The sequence below is a fragment of the Trichechus manatus genome, unplaced genomic scaffold, assembly GCF_000243295.1.
Source record: "Trichechus manatus latirostris isolate Lorelei unplaced genomic scaffold, TriManLat1.0 scaffold00015, whole genome shotgun sequence".
Lineage (NCBI taxonomy): Eukaryota > Metazoa > Chordata > Mammalia > Sirenia > Trichechidae > Trichechus > Trichechus manatus.
The window spans coordinates 12526635-12552893 of NW_004443951.1; the positions used below are offsets into that span (position 1 = coordinate 12526635).

Here is a 26259-nt window from a genome sequence, read left to right on the forward strand (position 1 = left end):
GTAAAATGGTACAACCACTTTGGAAATCCATTTGGTGCTTCCTTAGAAATCTAGAAATAGAAGTAGCATATGATCCAGCAATCCCACTCCTTGGAATATATTCTGGAGAAATATGAGCCGTCACATGAATAGATATATGCACACCCATGTTCATTGCAGCACTGTTCACAATAGCAAAGAGATGGAAGCAAAAAGGTATATTTGAACAAGTTTAAAATGCAAAGGGAAAGGAGCTATTAGTAAAAGGTTGAAGAATGGGTGATAAATAATTGAAGGTCCTAATATGGAATCTTGAGTACAAATGGAGGAGTTAATCTCTCCAGGAGGACATTAATAATAGTATCTAGAGCAGATCATTAAACCTTGGATGCCATGGGCTCCTCAGGGGTCTCTGAATGAGTTTTAGAAGGTCTGTACCACCACCAGTTGCCGTCAGTCCAGATGATTTTGATTCATGGCAAGCCTGTGTGTGTCAGAGTAGAACTGTGCCCCATTGGGTTTTCAATGGATGATATTTTGAAAGTAGATCACCAGGCCTTTCTTCCAAGATACCACTGGGTAGATTTGAACCACCAAACTTTCAGCGTGTTAACTACCACAGAAGGTCCCTGGACCCCCTAAAGTAGCTTACCAAATCTACATATCAGTGACTTTTCAGCATTTTTTCTTCTGGAGAGGGTCCAAGGCTTTGTAGAGTCTCAGAGTACTCTGTTGTTAGTTGCTGTTGAGTTAGTTCTGACTCATGGCATCCCCAGGTGTGCAGAGTAGAACTGCTCCACAGGGTTTGCTTTTTGTTGTTGTTGTTCTTTAGATGAAGGTTTACAGAGCAAATTACTTTCTCATTAAACAATTAAGACACATACTGTTTTTTAACATGTGTGACATTGGTTGCCAACCCCGCAACATGTCAATACTCTCCCCTTCTTGACCCTGGGTTCCCCATTTCCATTCACCCAGCTTTCCTGTCCCCTCCTGAATTCTCATCCTTGCCCCTGGTCTGGTGTGCCCATTTAGTTTCATATACATGGCTGAGCTACGTGTATTATTATTGTTTGTTTTATGGGCCTGTCTAACCTTTGGCCGAAGGGTGAACCTCAGGAGTGACTTCAGTACTGAGTTAAAAGGGTGTCCAGGGGCCATACTCTCGAGGTTTCTCCAGTCTCTTTCAGACCAGTAAGTCTGGTCGTTTTTTGTGAGTTTGAATTTTGTTCTACATTTTTCTCTAGCTCTGTCTGGGACCCTATATTGTGATCCCTGTAAGAGCAGTCTGTGGTGGTAGCTGGGCACCATCTAGGTGTGCTGGACTCAGCCTGGTGGAGGCTGTGGTAGCTGTGGTCCATCAGTCCTTTGGACTAATCTTTCCTTTGTGTCTTTGGTTTTCTTCATTCTCCCTCTCTCCAGATGGGGTGGGACCAGTGGAATATCTTAGATGGCTATTCCCAAGCTTTTAAGACCCTAGATGCTACTCACCAAGGTGGGATATAGAACATTTTCTCTGTAAACTATGTTATGCCACTTGAGCTAGATGTCCCACGGGACCATGGTCCCCAGCCCTCAGCCCAGTAATTCAGTCTCCATAGGATTTTTAAGACTATGACCTTTAGGAAGCAGATTGCCAGGTCTGTCTTCTGAGGCACCTCTGGGTGGATTCGAACTACCAACCTTTCAGCTACTAGTTAAGCGTTTAACCAGCCAGGGACTCCTCAGAGTATAACTCCAAAACAGATTAAGAACCATTCCTCTTGAATAAGAAAGGTGGTATCAAGTGGCACAAATTCTCCTAGATCTTTTCTCTGATCTTCTGGCTTTCTACTCAACCTCTCCTTTTCAAGATGAGGCTTCGGTCAACCAGTCCACACACAGTACGTTGCAGGGATCTCTAGCCAGGGAAAAGATGGCGATCCCTGGACAAGAGAAGGGGGAACCATTGGCAAGGACATCTGTTCGCCCAGGCTGCTGTGGGCAAGGGGAGCACGTGGAACCTGGAACTATGATTCCTGGTTGAAATGAATCTAGAGGGAAGTCTTTGGGCATTCCCTGAAGCTGGAAAAACTGTCATTTTACAGTTGCCTGTAGTTTTCTGTCTTGCGAGAGGTGGTGATATGATACCCTTTGGAGGAGACCACACCTTAGTTCTGGAAGATCAGATGGGCAGTGTAGTTTTGCAAATGTGAAAACAGAGACCACAGTCAGAAATGGAGATACGAGAGCCACCTGTGGCCCCCAGGAGCTAAATTGCTCTGCCTGGTGTGGTCATGTGACAGGCTACCTCTGCTGTGTTGTAGGCGGAGATGCAGCTCTGTAGCCTGTTTCCTCGGGGTGGGGGGCTGGAGGGTAGGAACCTTTTTTTTTTCTAAAGAGGAATTTGGGTTGTTTTGAGCTACAAATGGTTGTTCTTGTGGGAATGTGTTCTCTGAAAATTTACTGTTTCATATGGGACTTTTTGAGATGTTGGGCACAAATTCTTGGGGTCTAGGGTCCGAATGCAGCTTCGAGTTTGGGGCAGATCTTCTCCCCCAGGGACTGGCAATTTGGGGAGTGTTGAGAGCTGGGGGTGTCTCGGGCTCCAACCTAGCCCTCTCACTGTGAGCATTATCAGAGATGGCTGGTGGTCCTGTGGTCTCATTCAAGTAGCTTTGAGAGCAATAATATCCACTGCTTTGCAGGGCCTGAAGGGTTTGGGGAGTAGGCCAGGCTTCCAAGTCTCTCCAGCAGGGGACCCCCTGGCACCAATGACCCTGGAATTGATAGGATGACATCCTGCACCCCTAACCAGGTTTGGGCCCCTGTTGTGAGCCCTATGAAAGCTGAAGGGCATGAGAGGGAGTTGTTGGGGGGTAGTGGTGGAGACTGAGGATCTTGAATCAGTTTGGAGGTAGAAAGAGGGGATCAAGGGGTGCTTGAGGACAGCATGAAGGCACCAGAGTTTTGGGAGCATCCAGAACAGAGCCCATGAACACAGAAGAGTGGGAGCACAGACACATTTCTACTCCTTGACACAAAGTGGGCCCAGCCCCCAGAGCTCTTACCAGCTCCTCACTCTAGCCTAGGTGATGGGGGACCTGTGCCAAAGCAGGCAGGCTCTTAGCAGTTTGGAAGGAATTTCAGTCAACATTGTCCAATGCCTGAGGGGGTCCCACCTACAACCCTATTCTCACTCAACATCTCTCCCTGGGTGCTCTCATCCACCCTGGCTGCAGCTACTGCCCCTGTGCTCACTGCTCCCAGATCTACCTCCTGCCCAGACGCCCCCTCCTCAGCTCCAGACCAGCATATTCCGCTGCCTCCTGACAGCCCCCTGGATGTCCCACAGTTCTTCCAAAAATGTTTCCCCATCTTATTCCCAAAGGAGAAAATCACATAGGTCTGCCCAATACAAATCCATAGGACCCAGGAGATAAATTTTCATAGGACATGCAGAAAAACTCAGAGGATTGCACTGACTTTTTGGAGATGGCTCAGGGACAGTATGAGAGGCCAGAGTCAGCACCGACCTCTCTTTTCTACAAGATGAAGTTGTTACCTCTCATCTTCTGATCCTTTTTCATACTTGTCAAATGGAATTTAAATAATTATTTATGTAATTGCTTATTTATTGTCTGTCTCTCCTACTATGCTTTCAGCTTCTTAAGGGAAGGGATCATGTTTTATCTGTATCTATGGTGTCTATCCAGTATCTATTTTATCTGACATATCCAAACCAAAAAAACCAAACCCATTGCTGCGGAGTCAATTCCAACTCATGGCGACCCCACGTGTTACAGAGTACAGCTCCTCCATAGGGTTTTCTTGGCGTTATCTTTATGGAAGCAGATCACCAGGCCTTTCTTCTGTGGCACCACTGGGTGGATTCGAACTGTCAACCTTTCAGTTAGTAGTCGAGCCCAAACTGTTTGTGACACCAGGGACCCATCTGACATAAAACACCAAAAAACCAAACAACCAAACCCATTGCCGTCCAGTCGATTCTGACTCATAGCAACCCTATAGGACAGTTAGAACTGCCCCATAGAGTTTCCAAGGAGCGGCTGGTGGATTTGAACTGGTTACCTTTTGGTTAGCAACCTAAGTCTTAACCACCGTGCCACAAGGGCTCCTCTGACACGTAATAGGTGCTTAATAAATATCTGTTGAAAGTATACATGAATATCCTTGGTCATCACCCAAGATTCAGGTCCCTCTGAGGGCCCTCAGTGCTTTCCTGTGCCTCATCCCCCTGAACCAGCCTCTCACTGCACTCTCCTTCCATGCCCTCAGCCTTTTCACAGACACTTTCTCACCCTGGGCTGCCTCATGGAATGTGGGTAGTGAGCTCCCCATGCTGGCCCATCTGCAAGTGGAGGCAGTGTGTGCACCTGTCAGGATGCTCTCAAGACAGTTCCCTCAATGGTAGGACACTGCTCAATGACAGTGGGGCGTGGCAATGTGTGGTTCTCTGTGTCTTCACCCACAAAGCAGGAACCCAGGGATACCTGAGGTCACAAGGGTATGACTTTCACCACAGAAGGCTCTGCAGTCTTTTTCTCCATAGTTAACCCAAGTGCTGGGGACTGTGAAGGGGTTGTGAGCTGGCCTGTGTGCACTCTGCCACCTGACTCTGCCTGTGTTCTATGCCCCTCATCCCAGAGCTGCTGGGAGGGGCAAGCAGTTGTGGGGGGTGGGGGGCAAGCCTGGAATGCAGGCCTGTGATTGCTGAGTGGGGCCGAAGTCCAGGGATGGATCAACCAGTAAGCAAGGGAAGCAAGGGCTTAACTGTGTTTATTTACTATATCTGTAGTGCACAATTTCACATGGGTTACTGTTTCACATCTTTGAAACATCTGTTTTTCAGGTGAAATTGTGCATTACAGATTAGTAAGAAAGCACAAGTAAGCCCCTATGTCCCTTGCTTACTGGTTAATCTGCCACTGCTGAAATGAATGAGTGGGGCGACCAGGGCATGATCTCCATCCAGCCTGCTGTCCATCCAGCCCCCACTGCCCAGGAAAGGATTTGACAAACCACAGAAGTAAATAAATAACTTAGAAATAATAAATAGGGGTCCAGCTCCCACAAATGAGTACAAGGCCAGCTCCACCACAGACACTTTCAGCCATGCAGCTGCAATATCTCCTTCAAATTCCATCCCCCAAGGTGTGGGCTGCGGTCTCAGACCCTGCTGGCTTCTCCAGAGTAGGGGTCCCAGATCCGTGGCCTTATAAGTGCCAAAGTCTGAGCAATGGGTCTTAAGAGGTCTTTGTAGCTGAGGTCTCTGGTGTCTGTGGTGCTGGGACCCGCAGGGAGAGGACCCTGGGGCCACTGGTCCTGTCTTAGGTCCATCTCTCCATGGCTGATGTCCATTACCCGGCTGGGGCCTCACCTTTGAGGCCTCCATCTTTGGTTGAGGCCCCTGGCTGGTGGGTCCCTATGGAAGGGCTCCAGGCAGGAAAAGCCATGGGTACTGGTCCAGTCGGCAAACCCTTTGGCGAGTTCTCAACCCAGGCAGCCGCAGGCGGTAGCTGAGAGGCGTTCCACGGTCCTCCAGGTGCTGTTGACGTCCATGAAGGAGACTGCCTCGTAGCTCGTGGGTCGGCAGCAGGGCTGGCTGACAGGCCGGGAGCCCGGGGGCAGCCGCAGGACCCCGGCGCGCAGCAGGCTGGCCAGGCTGAGGTCGTGAGGGGAGCGCGCACGGCGGCAGGAGCCGCTGCAGAAGCGGAAACGCACCAGCTCGTCGGAGCTGTAGCCCAGGCCAAGCGCGCGCACCGGTACCAGCTGCGTGCGCAGGCGGCAGCCCCGCGTCCCCGCGGCCCGCGCGCGGCTCCCCTGGTTCGCGCGGTTCCCCCGGCCCCCGGCACGAGGCGCGCGGCCCCCGCGGGACGGTGCGGACGGAGACGGCGCGGGTCGGGGCGGTGGGGGCGGTGTCCGCCGGGCTCTTCCGCCGCACAAATGGGCCATGCGTCCTCCTGGAATGAGACGGAGTCAAGAGCGGTGTCCCGGGCCAGCCCTGCCCCCGCTCCCTTGTCCTCTCACCTACCCTGCAGGTTACCGGCGCGGGGAGCCAAGACGGGCGCAGCTCCTTCGCGGGTGGCGGGGCTGCGGGATACGGGGCCTAGGGAGGTCTCGGCGACGCTGCTCAACAGGGCCAGGGCGGCCAGGGTCGGCCACACGGGGGACTGCGCAGAGGGACAAAGCAGAGCCTCAGGGAGGAAGAGGTTTGGGGTGGGGGAATAGGCTTCCAGTTGGGGATTTAAGTTCAAGGATACGGTGTCAGAGAACTGGGGGAGCTCAGAGGAGGGATCACCTGAGGGCAATGACCAGAAAGAGAAGTCAGGCTCCTTCTCCCACACTGTCAGTCCCTCCCTGGCCATTTCCCCTCCCACGTCTGACCTCTGCCCAGGCCAAGCCCTGCTCTTCCTTCCCAATCAAGCCCACCTCTCCCCAATACCAGCTGGGAGTCCCTGGGAGAACCACTCACCTGCTGCCTAGTCTTGGGGCAGTGGGGTAGCACAGAAGGGCCTCCAAGTCCAGGCTCCATATCTGTTAACACCAGGGGCTCTTGTCAGCCTTTGTTGCCTGTTCTCCCACCCTCCTCTTAAGGCAGCTTGGACCACTGAGAGATGAGTTATCTGTTGAGCAGGACATCCCTCCATCTCAGTTTCTCCAGGTGAGGACAAGGGGCTTTGATAGCTGAACTCCACCCAGGAGGAGGAGAAGTTGCTGCATTGAGAACTTTACTGTGTGTGAAGTGCTTTGCAGCTGTTCCCTCTTTCACACAACCCATGATAGTAAAATCCCCATTTCCCAAATGAGCAAACAAGGCTCAGAGAAGCTCAGCGATTGTCTAAGGTCACAAGGCTGGAACTGCACAGCTGGGAGGTTTCTTTTCCCAGCACCTTCCTGCTCTGTGCTGCAGGGCTGGAGCTGCCAGGGCTGACTGGAGAAGGGAGCAGCTGGACACCCTTGGTCTCTATAGAGAGCCTTCGCCCCATGCCACAGAGGAGGAAGCTGAGACCTGGAGAAAAAATGATAGTGTTTGCTGGTCACCATAAGAGTTATTCGTTGATAGTGAGGCCCAGGCCTCAGCCTATGCTGCTGCACCCTGCTTCTCTGTGACCTCTGTTCTGGACCCACAGTCCCAAGGTCACTCTTCTGACCACAGATGTCCCCCCATGAGCCAGCAGTTGGCGGGACTGATAGGCCCTGAGAGAACCCAGGGCCTGGGCCATGGCTTCCCATGGCCACCAGAGGGCAGCATATGCCAAGCCTGCAGACTCAAAGAGGGGTGGGCTTTTCCATACCCTCAGCTACACTCAGGCCTGAGCCACTCCCTGGAGGGCCAGGGAGGCCACTCAGCTTGGTCATCATGACTGAGCTACCCTGAGAACTGGTTCCGGTCACCCCCCCCCCCTTCCAGCCTCCCTTGTATCTGGCAGCCTAGCCCTGCTCTAGAAGTTTCCCCCATGAGCCAGCCTTCCTGAGCCCCACTAGCCTTCATGAACCTCCACTGGCCAACACTCCCAAACACCCCTCTAGAACCCTAGAGTCCTCATAAGCCCTCACTAGCTGACCTGCTTTTGGGTCCCAGCTATTCCCCAACCCCCTACACCAGCACACAGAATGCCTGCACATCTGTGGGCCAGACTGCCCCAGGCCTCCCTGATGTGGTCCTCCAGGGCCAGGTATGTACCTCTCAGCTAACTGGTTACAAGGTCCTGTTAGCCAGGCCAGTCAGTGACCGTTATCACTGATGGAGAGAAGACCAGGTGTAAGGTCCAAGCAAGGAAGACTTTAGAGCCCTCTGCACAAGGGGGAGCCCCAGAGCAAGTCCCTCGAGGGCAGCTCAGGCCCTGTCTCTCCCTCCTGGCCCTCTGGGGACCCTTGGTCCTCTAGCCCTTACCTTCCCCCGCCCACCAGCCCGCTACTCACCATGGAACCCTGCTGGTGTTCTTCTACACAACTTTGTCAGAACCAGTGCTGGGCTTTCCCCCGCAGCTCAGATGGCTCATGCCCAGGGCTTTGCACCTGGCAGCTCCTCTTTTAGCCAGAAGCACCACCTTGGCAGCCAGTCTGTGCCCTGTAGCGGCAGCGGAAGCCTCACATCACAGAGGGGACACAGCTAGGGCGGTCTGACAAGCGATAAGCGGGGACTGAAGGGGTTGGGAGGGGCAGAGAGCAGCGTGGCGGGCCCAGGAAAGGGAAGATGCGAGAAACGGAATGGAGGGGGACCATCCTGCCCTCTCCCCCGTGCCCCAGACGCATCCAACCAGGTTTGGACGAGGAGATGGACAAGCGGGCCGGCTTACCGCGGGTGCGGGGCTCTGGGCCTGGGTCGCAGCAAGGGCTGGGACCCGAAGGACCTGTTGCTGGCGGAGCCCGTGGGCCGTGTCTGGGGGCCGGGCCCCACTCCATCCCTCAGCAGCCTTCTGCCCGCCGCCGTCCGGTGTCAAATTCCAGTCCCGGCGTCACCGGATCCCGGGGTGGGGCCCAGAGCGCCCCCGCCCCGCCCCACCTTTCAGGGCTCACCTGGCCGCTCCGCCTGTCGGATCCGGTCCCCTTCGGGCCAGGCTAGAGGGACCGAGGGCGGGTACGCTAGGAGGGTACCTGGGACACAGAACGGAGAACGCGGGCGGCGAAGAGGCGCAGAAACTGGGAGTACAGTTTGTAGACGCGCGAAGTTCGGAGTTGGGCCGGGCCGAGGGCGGGGAGGGAGAGGGGGGCGGGGAGCAGGGGGACAAGCTGGTCCTTGCCTTGGGTCGCCGCCCGCCAGTGCGCGCTGCCTAGGAGTCCGGCCCGGCCGCCTTGCGGCTACTACGCTCCGCTCTCGGATCACCGCTAAGTTTATTCTCCCAACAGACGCTTCGTTCGCCTCGTCGGGTCGGCGACGCCCCAGGCTGGCCCCATCCAAGGTCTGACCCCGCTGGAGTCACCCCGCCGCCCACCTCGGAACCTTGTTCCCACAGACAGGCGTGCAAACACTGCCGCCCACTGTGGTTCCGCCAGAGCAGTACTGGGAGAAGTGGGTGCCCAGGACTGAAAAGGGGGGTCACAGACAAAGAACATTTGAGCTAGGGCTTGAAGTAGGAGGTGCAGGGTAGCATTTCAGAAGCCGAAGAGTAGCAACTTGGCAGGTGGGGGGTAGAAGCGAGTAACATGAAGAGAAGCAAGGAAAGGCCAGATCTCATGCATCTGGACTTTCTCCTAAGGAGGATGGCAACCACTGAAGGCTTTTAAGTAGAAGAATGGTGTGATCACATGTGGATTTTAGTGGGGCGACTGCTGTAGGGGGAGGCGGGTTTGGAGACAAGGCAGATGAGAGGTGGAGAGAGGGGAGGCTGCTGCTGGAGAGTATGAAGTCTGAAGCAGGTTGTGGCCAGAGTGTGGGGCTGCATGTGCCATTTCGGGAGCTCACCCTTTTGAAAAACTCAGGTGGTGCATGACTGGATGGGGCGGCAAAACTGGAAGGACTACGCAAGCCTTTGGCCAGGGTGACCGGGTGGACAGGGATGCACTCTAGGGACTGCGACTCCCTGGAGGAGGGGCAGGCTGGGAGCAGGAGCTTCTGAGGGCAGGGTTGGACATGTTGAGCTGGGCCTGTGGATTATCCTAGTGGAAATGTTCAGGAAGTGGCTGGATTTGTAGGCCTGGGGCGAAGTGGAGAGAGCTGAGCTGGAGATGGCAATTTGGGAATTGTGGACTGACAGTTGGAAGCCATGGGTGGGGATGAGAGTGCTCAGAAAACATGTGTGGACCAGCTGTACCCTGGCTATGCATCAGAACCACCTGTGGACCTTTTAAAACTACCCACATCCGGGCCCCACCCTAGACCTGGATCAGAATGTCAGGTGAGCATATGTAGTTTTCCAAATCTGCACAGGTGATTCTGGTGTACAGTGAGGCCGAGAACCACAGCTTCTGTGAGATTAGTGTTTGTGTGGCAGTGGGAACAAGAAGCCAGACTGCAGAGGACTGACTGCAGAGAACTGGTGGTGGTATTGGCTGTCCCCGGGCTTGACAGGACCCCTGAGGGACAGGTCAGGGGGTGAGCAGCTCCACTATCTGCTGCCTCCCACAACTGGCTGCTCGGCTGAGGGGACTTCCCTGGGATTTTTTCAGCTAGAGCTGCTGATTACAGGCATGCAGCTGTGCCCTGTACAACTCCAGGCGGTGCTGTTCACATAGAATGTGATATGTATTGGAGCTGGAAACAGGAGTTTCTGGGTTTGCCTGTCTCTCATTCAGGGCCTGGAGGAGGTTGCGCCTTGCTTTTCCCCTCAGCTGAGGAACCTTCTGCCTGAGGACAGGCTGCAGAAGTTTAAGAGGAGGCATGTGAGGAGGCAGGGCTCCTTCAGATATGGCCAGGACTCTCTGTCCTTGGGGTCACTTGTGGGAGGGCCTGGGGCTGCAGGGACTCTTGGAATGCAGCAGAGCAGGGGAGAGGTGAAGGGATCAGCCAGCCCCCGCTTACTGCAACAGTGGTCACGTCTGATGTGAAGCTCTCTCCATGGCCTAAAGTTCAGCCGTGTGTTTGCCCCATTCTCAGGCCTGCCTGAGAATGCTGGGGAAGGGAGGCTTCAGACTCTGAAGCTCTAAGGGAGTGAGGTGTATGTGTGTGGGAATGCCCCTTCTAAAGTTCACCAGAGGATGCCTGGAGCTGGGCTGTGTGCCTTCCTGTTCTGTGCTGGGAGAGGGGCAATGCAGGGAGAGGACATGGGGCATGTCTTTCCCAAAGCCGAGCCGGAGGTGCTGGTGGGGAAGGTCTGTGGGCCTCTCCAGGCTGGGTGCTCGGCAGTGAATCTCTCCTGTGCTGTGTTGAACTGTGGCTATGGTGGCCCAGAACACCGTCCTAGAGCTGCAGGCTCCAATCCCCAGTCTTCTGGCTCTTCTACAAGGCACCTGAGTGGGCTCTGGGGCATGCTCTGATACCCAGCTCTGTCTTTCTTAAAGCAAAGAGGATACAGGATTGCATGGGACAAGAGAGGCTCCAGAGACCTCCTAGGTGGATACTCAGGTCGTACAGTTGACATGAGAAGTGAAAGGGACTCAGAAATCTGTGAGCTGGAGAGATGGCCCTTGGGTTTTGCACAGTTGCTAAGGCCTCAGGTTCCTATTTCTTCTAGGAAAGCCAGAGAAAGCAAGAGGCAACTAGGATCAGGGAAGAGCTTTATTGCTTCCATGATGGCTGCCTAGAATGGCTGCCACAGCCTGGGTAAAGTTCTTGGGCCTCACTTCCCTCTGGTCCAGGCTAAAGGCAGAACCCAAGGGCCTGGCAGTCTCATTGCTGAAACCCAGAGCGGCTGACAAGTTGGTCAGTCCAGACCTGGGCACCATCCCATGGATCAGCTGCAGCTAGGGAGAGGGGCCCTTCCCACCGGGCTGGGTCAGGCCTCCCCTCCTGAGCTCTAAAGTTCTCTTTGCTCTAGTCCAGGGGCTGTCTTGTTGATGGCTCAGAAGGGGTGACTCCAAGATTTCCCTGTGGAGCATATAGGGGTTGGTGAGTGGGAATACCCCATCTTTTCCCCAAAAAAGGCCAAATAGCATCAAGAGTTGGAGGGGGCTGGCATGAGATCTTGTCCACCTCCCTGTAGTGCTAAAGAAGGGTACTGGCCAATCATGGCACTCCCACCCTACAGGGAGCCCATTGATCAGTACCACTGCCTGATGGGCCCTCTAGTGGGCCTCTTGCTGCATGGCAGGTGGACCAAATTAGACATCTCTGACCTTATTTAAAAATAAATTATCCCTACCCTCCCCCTACCCAAATGCACAAGATGATAATACACCAAACACTGATTGGAGAAATGATTCTGGCAGCAGCCTTGCTGCCTCGTGTCCCACCTCCTGCATGCTGGGCCTGCTGGGCACAGCCAGGTGCTTCCTGGCCCTCTGGCTTCAAGGAGCCAGGCTGAAAGTGAGGCTGAGTGCTGGTCTCTGAGGCTGGCCTCGAGCAGCTACTCCAGCTGCCCTGCCAAGGCCACGCCATCCCTGGGGCCACTTGGCACTGTCCTTCTCTGGGTCTGAAGGCTCCTGTGCCTCTCAGGCAGAGCTAGACCGAGGCCAATGAAGTGGGCAGGTGGTGGTGGCTGCTGCTTGTTCCTGGTGGTGCCTGGGCCTCTCTGGCCATGTGCTGGGCCCACCTCAGATGCCACTGGTTAGGTCAGTGATGACACGTGCTTTCACCAGCTTCCGCAGAAACTCTTTCTCTCGCTGAATATTGTGTGTCCAGGACTGAAAGGAAAGAGATGGAGATGTGACTGGTTGGGCAGCCCAGGTGGTTGCTGTGGCTGCTAGGACAGGGCCCCGCTCAAACCTTTACTGCACCTTCCTAGGGCACAGTGCCCTCTTCCAATCACCACGCTTCGATGCTCTGTGACTGTGGAAGGTCTGAGGGCAGACACTTGTAATCAGATGTCAAAGAGATAATGATGACCCTGTTCCAGAAATGCCACAACTCATCCTCCTGTCTTAACAACATCTGGAGAAAATAACCTTCTAACCCCTTTCCTCATCCCAGAAGAACTATACTTTTAGACTTCTTGTGAGTCTTAGAGGATGTAAACTTACCAACCCCCTTCTCTAGTGCTGAGGAAAGAACCTTGTTCCCACAGACATCAACCCCCTCCTAGTCCCACAACACATAGGTCCTAGGCACCCTGAGGGCAGGCAATGTGAGTCACTTAAATCAGGCCCAGGCCTGGGGGTGGGCCCAACATTGGAAAGAGACAGCCAGGGATGGTTTAGTCATCCTCTGGCCTGATGCAATCCACTTTCAGGCCTGCGGACAGCTGATGAAATCCTGCTGCTGAGATCAGAGGAACCTGAGGAGAAAAGGCTAATCTCATTGTTAATGCAAAGAAGATACTGCCTTCCAGGGCTTTCCTGGGGGAAAACCTCACCCAGGATCAGATTCTTTCCTATCCCCGTTACCCTCACCTCAAAGCTTTGATGACTAAGTCTCTGAATGAATGAAGAAAGGATTGAATGAATGAAAGCCAATACCCTCATCATAGTTCATGCCCAACTGATCTCTGGCATTTGTCAGCATTGAGCCTCGCCATAATGCTATTAACAGCCACTATTTACTAGTGTCAAATACATACACTTGAAGATCGATACCCTAGGCATTAGTAGGCTGAAATGGACTGGTGTTGGCCATTTTGAATCAGACAATCATATGGAATGACAAATTGAAGAGGAAATGTGTCCCATTCATTGTCAAAAACATTTCAAGATCTATCCTAAAATACAGTGTTGTCAGTGATAGGAAAATATCCATATGCCTACAAGGAAGACCAGTTAATACGACTATTATTCAAATTTATGCACCGATCACTAATGCCAAAGATAAGGAAACTGAAGATTTTTACCAACTTCTGCAGCTGAAATTGATCAAACGTGTAATCAAGATGCATTGATAATTACTGGCTATTGGAATGCAAAAGTTAGAAACAAAGAAGGATCGGTACTTGGAAAATACGGCCTTGGTGACAGAAACGACGTGAGTGATCGCATGATGAAATTTTGCAAGACCAATGACTTATTCATTGGAAATACCTTTTTTCAACAACATAAACAGTGACTATACATGTGGACCTTACCGGACTGAATACACAGGAATCAAATTGACTACATCTGTGGAAAGAGATGATGGAGAAGCTCAATATCATCAGTCAGAACAAGGCCAGGGGCCGACTGTGGAACAAACTATCAACTGCTTACATGCAAGCTCAAGTTAAAGCTGAAGAAAATTAGAAAAAGTCCACAAGAACCAAAGTATGACCTTGACTATATCCCACCTGAATTTAGAGACCATTTCAAGAAGAGATTTGACGCACTAAACACTAATGACTGAACACTAGACATCAAGGACCTCATACATGAATGAAGCAAAAGGTCATTAAAAAGACAGAAAAGAAAAAAAAGACCAAAATGGATGTCATATGAGACTCTGAAACTTGCTCTTGAACATAGAGTGGCTAAACCGAACAGAAGAAATGATGAAGTAAAAGACCTGAACAGAAGATTTCAAAGGGTGGCTCCAGAAGACAAAGTAAAGTATTATAATGAAATGTACAAAGACCTGGAGTTAGAAAACAAAAAAGGAAGAACATGCTTGGCATTTCTCAAGCTGAAAGAACTGAAGAAAAAGCTCAAGCCTCAAGTTGCAACACTGAAGGATTCTATGGGCAAAAAATTAAATGACACAGGAAGCATCAAAAGAAGATAGAAGGAATACATACAGTAACTGTACCAAAAAGAATTGGTCGACATTTAACCATTTCAGGAGGTAGCATATGATCAAGAACTGATGGTACTGAAGGAAGAAGTCCAAGCTGCACTGAAGGCATTGATGAAAAACAAGGCTCCGGGAACTGACGTAATACCAATTAAGATGTTTCAACAAAACGAATGCAGCACTGGAAGTGCTCACTCGTCTATGCCAAGAAATTTGGAAGACAGCTACCTCACCAACCAACTGAAAGAGATCCATATTCATGCCTGTTCCAAGGAAAGGCGATCCAACTGAATGTGGAAATTATTGAACAATATTATTAATATCACTTGCAAGTAAAATTATGCTGAAGATAATTCAAAAACAGCTGCAGCAGTACATTGACAGGAAATTGCCAGAAATTCAAGCCAGATTCAGAAGAGGATGTGGAATGAGAGATATCACTGCTGATGTCAGATGGATCCTGGCTGAAAGCAGAGAATACTAGAAAGATGTTTCCTTGTGTTTTATTGATTATGCAAAGGCATTCAACTGTGTGGATCATAACAAATTATGGATAACTTATGAAGAATGGGAATTCCAGAACACTTAATTGTATTCATGCGGAACCTGTGCATAGACCAAGAGGCAGTTGTTTGAACAGAACAAGGGGATACTGTGTGGTTTAAAGTCAGGAAAGTTGTGTGTTAGGGTTGTATCCTTTCACCATACTTATTCAATCTGTATGCTGAGCAGAGAATCCGAGAAGCTGGACTACGTGAAGAAGAACACGGCATCAGGATTGGAGGAAGACTCACTAACAACCTGAGATACGCAGATGACACAACCTTGCTTCCTAAAAGTGAAGAGGACTTGAAGCACTGATGTAGCTCAAAGACTATAGCTTTCAGTATGGATTACACTTAAAGAAAACAAAAATCCTCACAAATGGACCAATAATCAACATCATGATAAATGGAGAAAATATTGACGTTGTCAAATATTTCATTTTACTTGGATCCACGATCAACGCCCATGGAAGCGGCAGTCAAGAAATCAAATGACATATTGCATTGGGCAAATCTGCTGCAAGAGACCTCTTTAAAGTGTTAAAAAGCAAAGATGTCACCTTTAGGACTAAGGTGCACCTGACCCAAGCCATGGTATTTTCAATCGCCTCTTATGCATGGGAAAGCTAGACAGTGAATAAGGAAGACCGAAGAAGAATTTATGCATTTGAATTATGGTGTTGGTGAATATTGAATATACTGTGGACTGCCAGAAAAACAAATCTGTCTTGGAAGTATAGCCAGAACGCTCCTTAGAAGTGAGGATGGTGAGACTTTGTCTCATGTACTTTGAACATATTATCAAGAGGGACCAATCCCTGGAGAACGACATCATGCTTGGTAGAGGATCAGCAAAAAAGAGGAAGACCCTCAACAGGATGGAATGACACAGTGGCAGAAACAATGTACTCAAACATAGCAACGATCATGAGGATAGTGCAGCACCAGGCAGTGTTTCGTTCTGTTGTACGTTGGGTTGCTATGAGTAGAAACCAATTCCACAGCACCTAACAACAACAAACACTTATACAATCCCTATATGGCTCTATCCTGCCCTTATTCTAATCCAGTCAACCCTCTCCAACCTTCCAAATTTTTTCAAGCTGAAATTCAGGTAGTTATCATCAAAATTGCTTATATTCCTTCTTCTCTGAGCATTCCCTTCAACTTTTCGTGCCAATCACAAAACTGGCTGTCCCCTAAGGACAAGGCCCCAGACACACTCAAGTGGGGACTGTTTTCTCCCTCATGCTCCACATTCCACAGAGACTGAAGGTGGGGAGGGTCTTCCTCAATCTTTATTGCTGCTTCTTCAAGACTGTCCCTCCAAACTCCCTAAAAACCTCTTGCTCCTTGGAAGCTCATGTCTTTATATTTTGCCACCTGCGAATCAGCCCCCCTGGTTGCAGATACCTGGCAACTGGCCCTCAGTCCTTGGATTCTAGCATCTGCCTCACAGTCTCTGTCTTTGAGGGCAGGGGCTTTCTTTTGTTTACTGCTGTATCTTAAGTGGAAACCCTGGTGGTGTAGTGGTTAAGCACTATGGCTGCTAACCAAAAGGCTGGCAGTTCTAATCCACCAGGTGCTCCTTGGAAACCCTATAAGGCATTTCTACCCTGTCATATAGGGTCACTATGAGTCAGAATCGACTCCGACAGTAACGGGTTTGGTTTTTTGGTTTGGTATCTTCAATATCTAAGACAATGTCCGGCACAGAGTAGGCGCTCAACAATATTTGTTGAATAAAATTAGATTTTAGAGGTAAGAAAACTGATGCTCAGAGGGCAGGGTCAGAATTGAAGCAAATGAAAAAACTCATAAAATGATTTACTCAAAGTCTCCTCCCAGGCGGAAGTAACCAATCTGATGAGCCAGTTTCAAGAGTAATGACTGGGAATCACTGAGGGTTAAAAGGTTAACACAGGACTGTCTATGTGAGGATATTAGGGAATTATTAATTTTTTTTTAGGTGTGATGATGTCAAAAATAAAAAGTCCTTATCTTTTGGGGGAAAATTACTGAAGTATTTATGGATGGGCTGATATGATCTCTGAGACTTGGCTTCCAAATAATCAGTGGGGCAATGAGAAGTGAGAGGCAGAATAAATGAAACATTGGTCACATGTTGATAGTTGGGAAAGGTGGGTGATAAGTACGTGGAGTTCAATATACCACTGTTTATACAGGTAGTTCCTGACTTACGACATATTCGAGTTACAACAAATTACACTTACAATCATCTGGGTTTTTTTTGTACATGTTATCGTTAGTAATATGTACTACATATAACGTTGCAGTTCGTAAAAGGACTATACAAACAACTCTCACTAATTTTCTGACTAGAAATGGCATCCCCATTCCCAAGGATAATCCAGAAGATCTAGAATCTTCCAGAAGTGGAGTGTTACCACAACTGTCAAAATGCCAATGTCATCCATTTTTTTATAGACATTGTATTTTTTTTATGTATGTATGTGTTACAGATTGAATTTTGTCCCCCCATGTGTTGTAAATCCTAACCTCTGTGCCTGTGGTTATAATCCCATTTGGGAATGGGTTCTCTTTGTTATGTTAATGAGGCAGGATTAGTGTAGGGTGTCTCTTAAGTCCGTCTCTTTTGAGATATAAGAGATTAAACAAGGGAGCAGAGCAGAAATGGGGGAAGACTGATGCCAAGCCACATGGAGATCTCCAAGGAACCAGGAAACAGAAGCTGAAGAGACAAGGACCTTCCCCATGAGCTGACAGAGAAAGCCTTCCCCTAGAGCCGGCGCCCTGAATTTCGACTTCTAGCCTCCTAAACTGTGAGAAAATAAATTTGTGTTCATTAAAGCAATCCAGTTGTGGTATTTCTGTTACAGCAGCACTAGACAACTAAGACAGTACATATGTATTAAAATACATCTGTAAGTTTATACGTTATGTTTCCAACCCCAAAAGACAAATCAAGATCAGATTTATAAAGGTACTGATAATAAAAGGCAATAATAATGAAAACTAAAAAAAAAAAAAAAAAGAGGTTATCTGACTTACATCAAAACCGACCTACGACGGAGTCGTCAGAATGGAACCCCATCATAAGTTGGGAACTACTTGTACTTGTTAATATGTCTGAAAGTTTTTATAATAAAAAAGTCTGCCCTGGGGTGTAGCTCTCTGTATCTGGCAATTCTCTTTGTTACTCTGTTTTCCCGATTCCTCCTTCCATGCAGACAACAGCCAGGCTTACCTGAGCTCCCTGTATTGCAGTTGATACCTAAGCCTGGCTCACAACAAAGTTTTACTTGCCTTTCATTTTCCTTGTTCGCGTGAGTGAGTCATCTCTTGCCCGGACTGCTGCAACAACCTTCCAATTATTTTCTATTCCTGCCTTGTCCCCTCTATTCCATACTGCAGTTACAGTGACCTTACTACCTTCTAATCTGTAGCCTCGAACTCTTCCATGGTTCCCTACTGCCTTCAGAATAAAGTTCCAATTCCTTGCTAGGGCATAGAAAGCCCTTCATGAGCTGGTGCTGCCTATGTCTATGGTCCCTCTCCCTCTGCCTTAAACTTTTATATAAAGTTTATGTAAAAGGAATATGTTGTTGTTGTTGTTAGGTGCCATCAAGTCGATTCCGACTCATAGCAACCCTATGTACAACAGAACAAAACACTGCCCGGTCCTGCACCATCCTTATGATCGTTGTTATGCTTGAGCCCATTGTCGCAGCCACTGTGTCAGTCCATCTCATTGAGGGTCCTTCTCTTTTTCGATGACCCTCTACTTTACCAAGCGTGATGTCCTTCTCCAGGGACTGATCCCTCCTGATAACATGTCCAAAGTATGTGAGACAAAGTCTCATCATCCTTGCTTCTAAGGAGCATTCTGGCTATACTTCTTCCAAGACAGATTTGTTTGTTCTTTTGGTAGTTCATGGTATATTCAATATTCTTTGCCAACACCATAATTCAAAGGTGTCAATTCTTCTTTGGTTTTCCTTATTCACTGTCCAGCTTTCACATGCATGTTAGGCTACTGAAAACACCATGGCTTAGGTCAGGCGCACCTTAGTCCTTAAAGTGACATGTTTGCTTTTTAACACTTCAAAGGGATCTTTAGCACCAGATGTGCCCAGTGCAATGCGTCTTTTGATTTCCTGACTGCTGCTTCCATGGGCATTGATTGTGGATCCAAGTAAAATGAAATCCTTGACAACTTCAATCTTTTCCCTGTCTATCATGATGTTGCTTGTTGATGTTGCTTATTGGTCTAGTTGTGAGGATTTTTGCTTTCTGAATTACCTGGGAAGCAATGCTGGGTGACAAAGAGCATAAGTGCATGGCCTTGGGGAAGGGTGGTGAAGGTACAGGGGGGCTGTCCTGGGACTGAGAGCCAAGGAAGGAGTAAGGAAGGGATAAAGGGGGCAAGGAAGTCCTCTGGGGGAAGGCAGGGATGGCAGTGGAGAGGATGACTTTGAGCTGGTGCCAAAGACTACAGTATGGTGGCTAAGGACTGCAGCATGAAGGAGGTACGTACAGGGACACAAGCAGGCAGGGTCCAATGAAGGGAGATTTCAGGGAGAAGGCTGCAGATGAGGACATTGGGCTCAATAGGAGGCTGGAGATAGAGAGGCACTGAGGATGGATGTCTTTGCCTCTGCTTGGTGGTCAGAGGCCTGGATAGGTGTCCAGTGTCTCAATTTAGCCATGGGGTGGGGTGGGTGGGGCAGGGCCTTCCTGGGCGCTCTGGGCAGCCAGACCAGCCCTGGCTTATCCCTTTATCATTCATTTGTGCATATGCAGTCAGGGCCCATCCTCTGTGTGGGAGTGCCACCCCTAGACTCAGCCCAGGCAGTGACTCCCACTAACCCCATACCTCTTTGATGGCTGCCATGCGCACGGTCTCATAGTAGTGTAGGGGTGCATTGGGCGTGCTCATGTCGTAGCCAAAGCCTGCGACTGCCACTTCATCACAGCCATGTAGTGCCATGGTCACTGCCACACTGCCAAGTGTCGGGATGTTCTGGAGGGGGGGAGCAGGGGGGATGTAGGGTTCAGCTGGAGGGTTGGGTCAGGCCAACCCTCAGCTAAGGTCTCCAGAGCTAAGCTCTGTTCCCACCCTGAAGACCAAGCTCTTTCCCTCAAAAACCACCTCCCTGGAGCACTGTCACCCCCAACACCCTCCCTTCCTTCCCAAGGTACCTCTGTACCCCTCCTCCTCTCTACCAGGGGCCCAGCTATCTCACCCCCCGGCCCATAAGGCCGTTGTTGAAGGGCAGTCCAATGAGGGTGAAGGCTGCCTCCTGGATGAAATAGGGGTTGAGGATGCGAATCTCAGGGGGCTCCTTGGGCACTCGAGTGGCCACAGATTTCCAGAAGCCGTCTGATGCACTCTGTGAACACAGCATAAGTGGGCATGAGCTGGGCACATGCACACAGCTTGTGAGGTGACACGATGAGTGGTAGGGATGCAGAGCATGTATGGGTACATGGGAAATGGGGGACATGAGGTGTAAACACAGCTGGTGTAGGGAGGACTTGGGTGTGTGGTAGGGACGTGGCATGTGCGACAGAGACAAGGGCATGCAATGGGAACAGTGAGCATGTGGTAGGGCCACAGTGCATAATGGGGAATACAAAGTGAGCTGCAGGGCTGGGGACACAGGGTATAGAATATTAGGGGTGTGCTGCTCTGGCCTGAGGGGGTTCATGGGCCAGTAGGAAGACCCAATGGTCCAGCTGTCCCGTCTCCCCATTTGCAGCAACCGAGGGGCCCAGGAGGAACCTGCCCTCTCTCTCCTATCTGCTCTGTGTTCTTCTTGTCTTTCTACTGTTTCTCCTGGCTGTCTCAGTCTACTGTTCTAAAGTGAACCTGAAAAATAAAGACAGAACATGAGCTAGCATGGTATAGCAGAACAATACTCAAATCCCGGTTCTGCCACGGACTGGAGTTGGGTGACTTCGGGTAAGTAACTAGCTCTCTGAGGCTCAGTTTCTTTAACTTTAAAATGGAGTTATTCTTCCTTCACAGATCTTGGCCGCGTGCTGGGAAGGCATTGCCTCTGAAACCTGACATCTCAGGGGCCATTCCAAGGCCACTGCTTCCTCTCCTTATACTTCTCTCCCTTTCGCCCCACCACACAGAGACCTCTAGGCTCCCAGCCCTGCCTCTCCATTCAATGTATGATCCCTTCATAGTCTAGCCCCTGTGGTGTATCATGTGATACATGACGTCAACTACTCTCTTGTGAGCTTCCTCAACACGCTTCTCCTGTCCTTCTATTGCCCTAGCCCAGGGAAACCCTAAACTTTAAATCAACCCATCCAGCCACCTTTTCCACCCTTAAAACTGGGTTCTGGGCACTGCTGGAGAAAGTCACAAACCAACCCTGCAGACTGGAAGCATCACCGAACCATGGGCACCAACCTAATTGTTATTTCCAGTGAGTTTGTTATTTGTCTAGAAAGAATCAAAATTTAGAGTGGGTAAAATCATTCAGTAATAGGGCCTATACACCAATTAGGAAACAATCACCAGATACAATACAAAAAAGATCCCATCTGCAATCCTAACAAAAAACATCAAATACTGAGCAAAAACTTAAATACTTGAGACCTATAGGAAGAAAAGGAGCCCTGATGGCAAAGTGGTTAAGTGCTTGGCTGTTAACCAAAAGGTCGGTGGTTTGAACTCACTAACCACTCTGTGGGAGAAAAATGTGGCAGGCTGCTTCCATAAAGATTTATAGCCTAGGAAATCCTGTGGGGCAGTTCTACTCTGTCCTTTAGGGCTGCTATGAGTTGGATTTGACTCGATGGCAATGGGTTTGGTTTTTTAGTTTTTGATAGGAAGAAAATGACAATCCTTTACTGAGAGATAAAAAGACAACTTCAAAACAAAATGGAGAGACAAAAACTTCCTGGATGGGAAGTCTGAATATTAAAACAATGCCAATTCCTTTCAGATTAATTTATAAGCTTAACATAATTCTAAGAAAAATCCCAGTAGAATTTTTGAAACTTATCAGGATTCTAAAAACTCATCCAAAAGATTTAACCAGTAAAAACAGTCCTCCAAATTTAAAAGTTAGTTATTAACATATATTTTGAATGTGCAATTACTAAAACAGTGATACATGTATATGAATAAACATAAAGATCAATGACACAGGGTAGCCCAGAAGCAGGTGTGATAAAGAAAGTCTCATGAATCACTGGGAACAAGATACATTTCTCAGTAAGTGATATCTGAAATCTTGCCACTTGGAAAAAAGATCCATTATTTCCTCTCCTCACATCATACCTCAAACAAAGAAGTAAAACTAAAAAAAACTTAGATATATATTTATTTTATCATTGAATGTTCTAAACTTTAATGCAATGGAAGAAATAAAAAGATAAGTAGAATGTGACTTTATAAAACATTTTTAATTGATTTGGAACATCAAAAATATAATAAGCAAAATTAAGGGAAAACAAAAAAATGAAAATTTTGTCACAAATAATAAGAAATGCATATTTATAAAAACTCATGAAAAATCAACATAAGACTGCATAAAAATGGGTAAAGGATATAAAAAAGCTTAATAAGCATGAAAAGTATTCAATCCCAATAGTGACAAAGAAATGCAAATTAAAACAACAAGATAATACTTTTATCTACTAAAATGTGTATACATGCATATGTGTGTGTATCTCAGTTTGTGGTGGAATGCTGCAATAGATTCTACATTGCTATGGGAGTAAAAGACAACTTATTTTGGGAGAAAATTTTGGGGGACCATCTATCTGATAGAGTCTAATATCCAAAATATATTTTAAAAAAGTCTACAGCTTAACAACAAAAAGACAAACAACCCAACCAAAAAAAGGGCAAAGGACTCGAACAGCCTTTTCACCAAAGAGAATCTTCAAATGGCCAACAAGCACCTGAAAAGATGCTTAATGTCATTAGTCATTAGGAAGATGCAAAGCAAAACCATAGTACGATACCACCTTACTCCTATTCAAATGGCAATGATCAAAAAACAAAACCAAAAAAATTTAACAGAACAGGTGTTGTCAAGGTTGTGGAGAAACTACTGGAACCCTCAGTTATTGCTGGTGGGAATGTCAAATGGTACAGCTGCTGTGGAAAACAGCTTGGCAGTTCCTCAGAAAGTTGAACACAGAATTACCATATGATCCAGTAATCCCAATCCTAGAATAAATATCCAGAAGAAGTGAAGGTAGGAACGCAAACAGAAACCTGTACACCAGTGTTCACTGCAGCACTTTTCACAATAGCCAAAAGGTGAAAACAACTCAAATGTCCATTAACAGATGAATGGATAAACAAAATGTGGCCTATACATACAATGGAATATTAGTCATAAAGAGAAATGATGTCCTGATACATGCTACAACATGAATGAACCTTGAAAACATTATGCTGAGTGAAATGTCAGTCAAGAAAGGACAAATACTGTATGATCTCACTACATGAAAGAAGCAAATACATAGAAGCCAAAGACTATTAGTGGTTACCAGGGGTGGGAGGGGGAAAGGGAGCTTTTGCTTAGGGAGCATTGAGTTTATGTTAATGGTGGTGGAATAATTTGGAAAAGGATAGCAATAATGGTTGCACAACATGAAGAATGTAACCAATATCACTGAATTATACATGTAGAAATTGTTGAATTGGCCAATGTTTTGTTGTGTATACTTTCACTACACACACACACACACACACACACACACACACACACACACACAAGGCCTCAAAGCTGTTTATACCTTATGACTCCAAAATTTCTCTTCTGAAAGAAATCAGAATGGTGAAGATTTTTGTAAAAAGCTGTTTACTGCAGTGTTATTTAAAAGAATGAAAAACCAGGAAAAAATCCAAGTTTACAATAGAGATTTGGTTTAAATGATACATGGATATAACAGAATGTCATAAAGACCTCAAAATTATGTTAAGCCTTTTGTCACATTGATGTACCGTAATTTAACCAATCCTGTGTTGCTGGACATCTACATTGTTTCTAGTTTCCCCAATTCTGCTGCTCCTCTGGTGTTCCCTGTCCTCTACTGTCCATCCAATCTTCCCAACCAGACACCTGGGAATTGACTGTAGATTCTCCTCCATCTCTCCAGCCCATCCTGTCCTACTGGTCATCTAGTTCTTTTGATTCTACCTTTTTAGTATCCCACAGATCCATCCCTTCCTCCCAAACTCATAGCTACCACCTCAAGCTCAGGTCTCACTAAGTTTCATCTGGATATCATAATGACTGGCTATTTGCACCATCTGTCTCATTGACTGCTAAATCCTCCAAAGCCCAGTACAATGACTGTAACATAATGGTACATAGTAACTGTTGAATTCCATTCATTTATTCAACATACAGTAATGAATGCCTAGAATGGACTGCCTCTCCTCCCAAACCATTTTCCTCTCACTGCCAGAATCTTTCTATAAACAAATAAGACCACATCACCACTGCCTAAAGAAGATCCAAGCTTTTTAGCCAGTATGTAAGGCTTGTCTGCCTCTCCAGTTTCTATTTCAGCCCCATCTGAAGGTCTCCACTTGCTAATTCATTCCTTGATGCTTTTGCTAATGCTGCTCCTTCTATTTTAAACATCTTTCCCATCTCTATCCACCGGATAAACACCTACTCATTTTTTTAAGACTCAGTGTCTCCTCCTCCCTCATGTCTTCTCTGACCTCCTTCATTCCAAGGCAGAACTGACCTCTAGCTTTTGGGAGGTGATAAAATATAGAGTTAAGATCCTGGGCCTGGGATTCAACCTCAGCTTTGGTCACTTGCTGTGGTATCCCTGGGCAAGTGATTTAGTTTCCTTATAGATAAAACAGGGACACTAATAGTATTTATCTTATGGGCTGTTGTGAGAATTAAATGAGAACTTGCTGAGTACCCAGCTCATGGTTAGTATTCAATAAATGTCAGCCATTATTATTATCAACATTAGCGGTGTGTTGTGATGCTTTGCCCCATAGGGCAGGAGTTCACATCTGATTCATCTCTGTAGCCCAGGGCCCAGCACAGCACTGGACAGCAAGTGGGCATCAATGAGTGTTGACCACAGTAGACAGGAGACTTGTCCAAACCTCCTGAATTGCCCTCAGCAGCAGCTCCTCACAGCCAGTACCTCTTCAGCCTCCTCTTCTGCTGCTCCTTCAATGGACTATCTCTGCTCCAGCTGCTCCCTCCCTGTGTCTACCATCCTCTATGGCAACATCTTTTCCTCCTGCAAATTCTATCTGTCCTTCAAGGCTCAGCTCAAAGGATAGCCTGTGGGGCCAACTTCTCTGAGTCTTAGCCCCAGTCAAACTAAAGAGCAGAGCCTAGTTTTTCTTCTTCCTGCTGAATCTTTCTCTACAGGAGAGGGGAGTGTGTGTATATAAGGCAGGTAAGTGTAGGGATAGTAGGACCCAGTCTGTCAGGGAAGGGTGGGGAAATGGCCAAGATCTTACACAGAAGTGGGGTGGGCAGATGTGGCCTGAAAGGAATGGTGGGTGCCAGCCTGTGCTAAGCATAGCACACCCCCTGTCCCTTCTCCAGAGCCTGGCAGGCCCCAACAGTTCCCCACCCAGGGCTCCTGCCCATGCCTGCCCCATACACACCTAAAGAGGAGGGAGAAGGCACAGGGGCTGCTCAGGAGGGGGTAGGGAGAGCCAGGAATGGGCATAGCTGGGGGTGTGTGCTAGGCTCCAGGCTAGTTTTCATGAAATTTATTTACATCTCTTCAACTCTCACCCACTTCACAAGTACTGGACCCAAGATGAAGTTAACATGCTCCAGGTCACACAGCCTGCAGTGGCTGTGCCAAGATTCAAACTCAAGTGTCCTGACTCCAAGACGGGTGTACTTTCTGCCACACCAGTTATCACCATCACTGCTATTCCCACTTCAGGAAGTCTGTGGGGCTTGGAATAGGCAAATCAGCAGTAACAGATTCTAGGGTCCCTGACCTGGGCTGGGAGCCCAGGGTCAAAGATGAATGGGACCTCCCCTCTGCCTTTAAGAGCGCTAAGGTGACTTAGGGGTCACTCTGACTGGTGCCTTGCCTCCCATTTCTCAAGAGGGGGCTGAGGCTCAGAAAGGCGAGGCACTGCACATGCAGCTGGGGGAGTATCTGAGCTGGGATTCAACTTCAGAGCCTGGTTCTTTCCATGACATGAGCCACCCTCCCTGAAACATTAGCTCTTGGTCTTTTCCACATGCTAAAGGTCCTATATTTAACCACTGCATTAAACTGTAGGAAGCTAGCTTATTACTTCAAACCCTCTTGAGAGTCTGATAAAAGCTTCAGGCGGGGGAAGGGAAAGCTTCTGTCTCTTGTCCCACCTTTACTTCTTCCTAGAAGGAGAAACTAATCTGATTGCTTAAATTTGAGGATACTTAGTGTGTCACACTTACTGGTATGAGGTGAAAAGTGTCTCTCTCTCTCTCACACACATACACACACACACACACACACACACACACACACACACACACACACACACAC

General features: G+C 48.3%; 2 protein-coding genes across 4 annotated transcripts in view; both read right to left on the minus strand.

Moving 5' to 3' along the window:
- Positions 1-5472: 5472 nt before the first annotated feature.
- Positions 5473-6514, minus strand: ARTN (artemin). 2 transcript variants are annotated; one of them, XM_004371832.1, is made up of 3 exons: positions 6455-6514; positions 6014-6152; positions 5473-5942 (listed from the first exon to the last, which is right to left on the minus strand). In XM_004371832.1, the coding sequence occupies exons 1-3, from the start codon at positions 6512-6514 to the stop codon at positions 5473-5475; spliced, it is 669 nt and encodes a 222-aa protein (XP_004371889.1). The 2 variants fall into 2 exon arrangements, with proteins under 2 accessions (XP_004371889.1, XP_004371888.1); XM_004371831.1 differs by having other exon boundaries at positions 6014-6176.
- A 4609-nt stretch (positions 6515-11123) lies between these two features.
- The window catches only part of ST3GAL3 (ST3 beta-galactoside alpha-2,3-sialyltransferase 3), a 224086-nt gene continuing 208950 nt past the window's right edge, over positions 11124-26259 (minus strand). The window contains exons 7-10 of one of the 2 annotated variants that reach the window (XR_002823241.1): positions 19986-20132; positions 19616-19762; positions 12048-12204; positions 11124-12009 (exon numbers count right to left, since the gene is read on the minus strand). Coding sequence is in view for 1 of the 2 variants with exons in the window: in XM_004371835.2 (XP_004371892.1) it covers positions 12115-12204; positions 19616-19762; positions 19986-20132 (384 nt within the window). In the remaining variant the exon portion in view is untranslated. Of the gene's footprint in view, positions 12205-19615; positions 19763-19985; positions 20133-26259 lie in introns of both variants that reach the window. The other variant, XM_004371835.2, reaches the window with a different exon arrangement.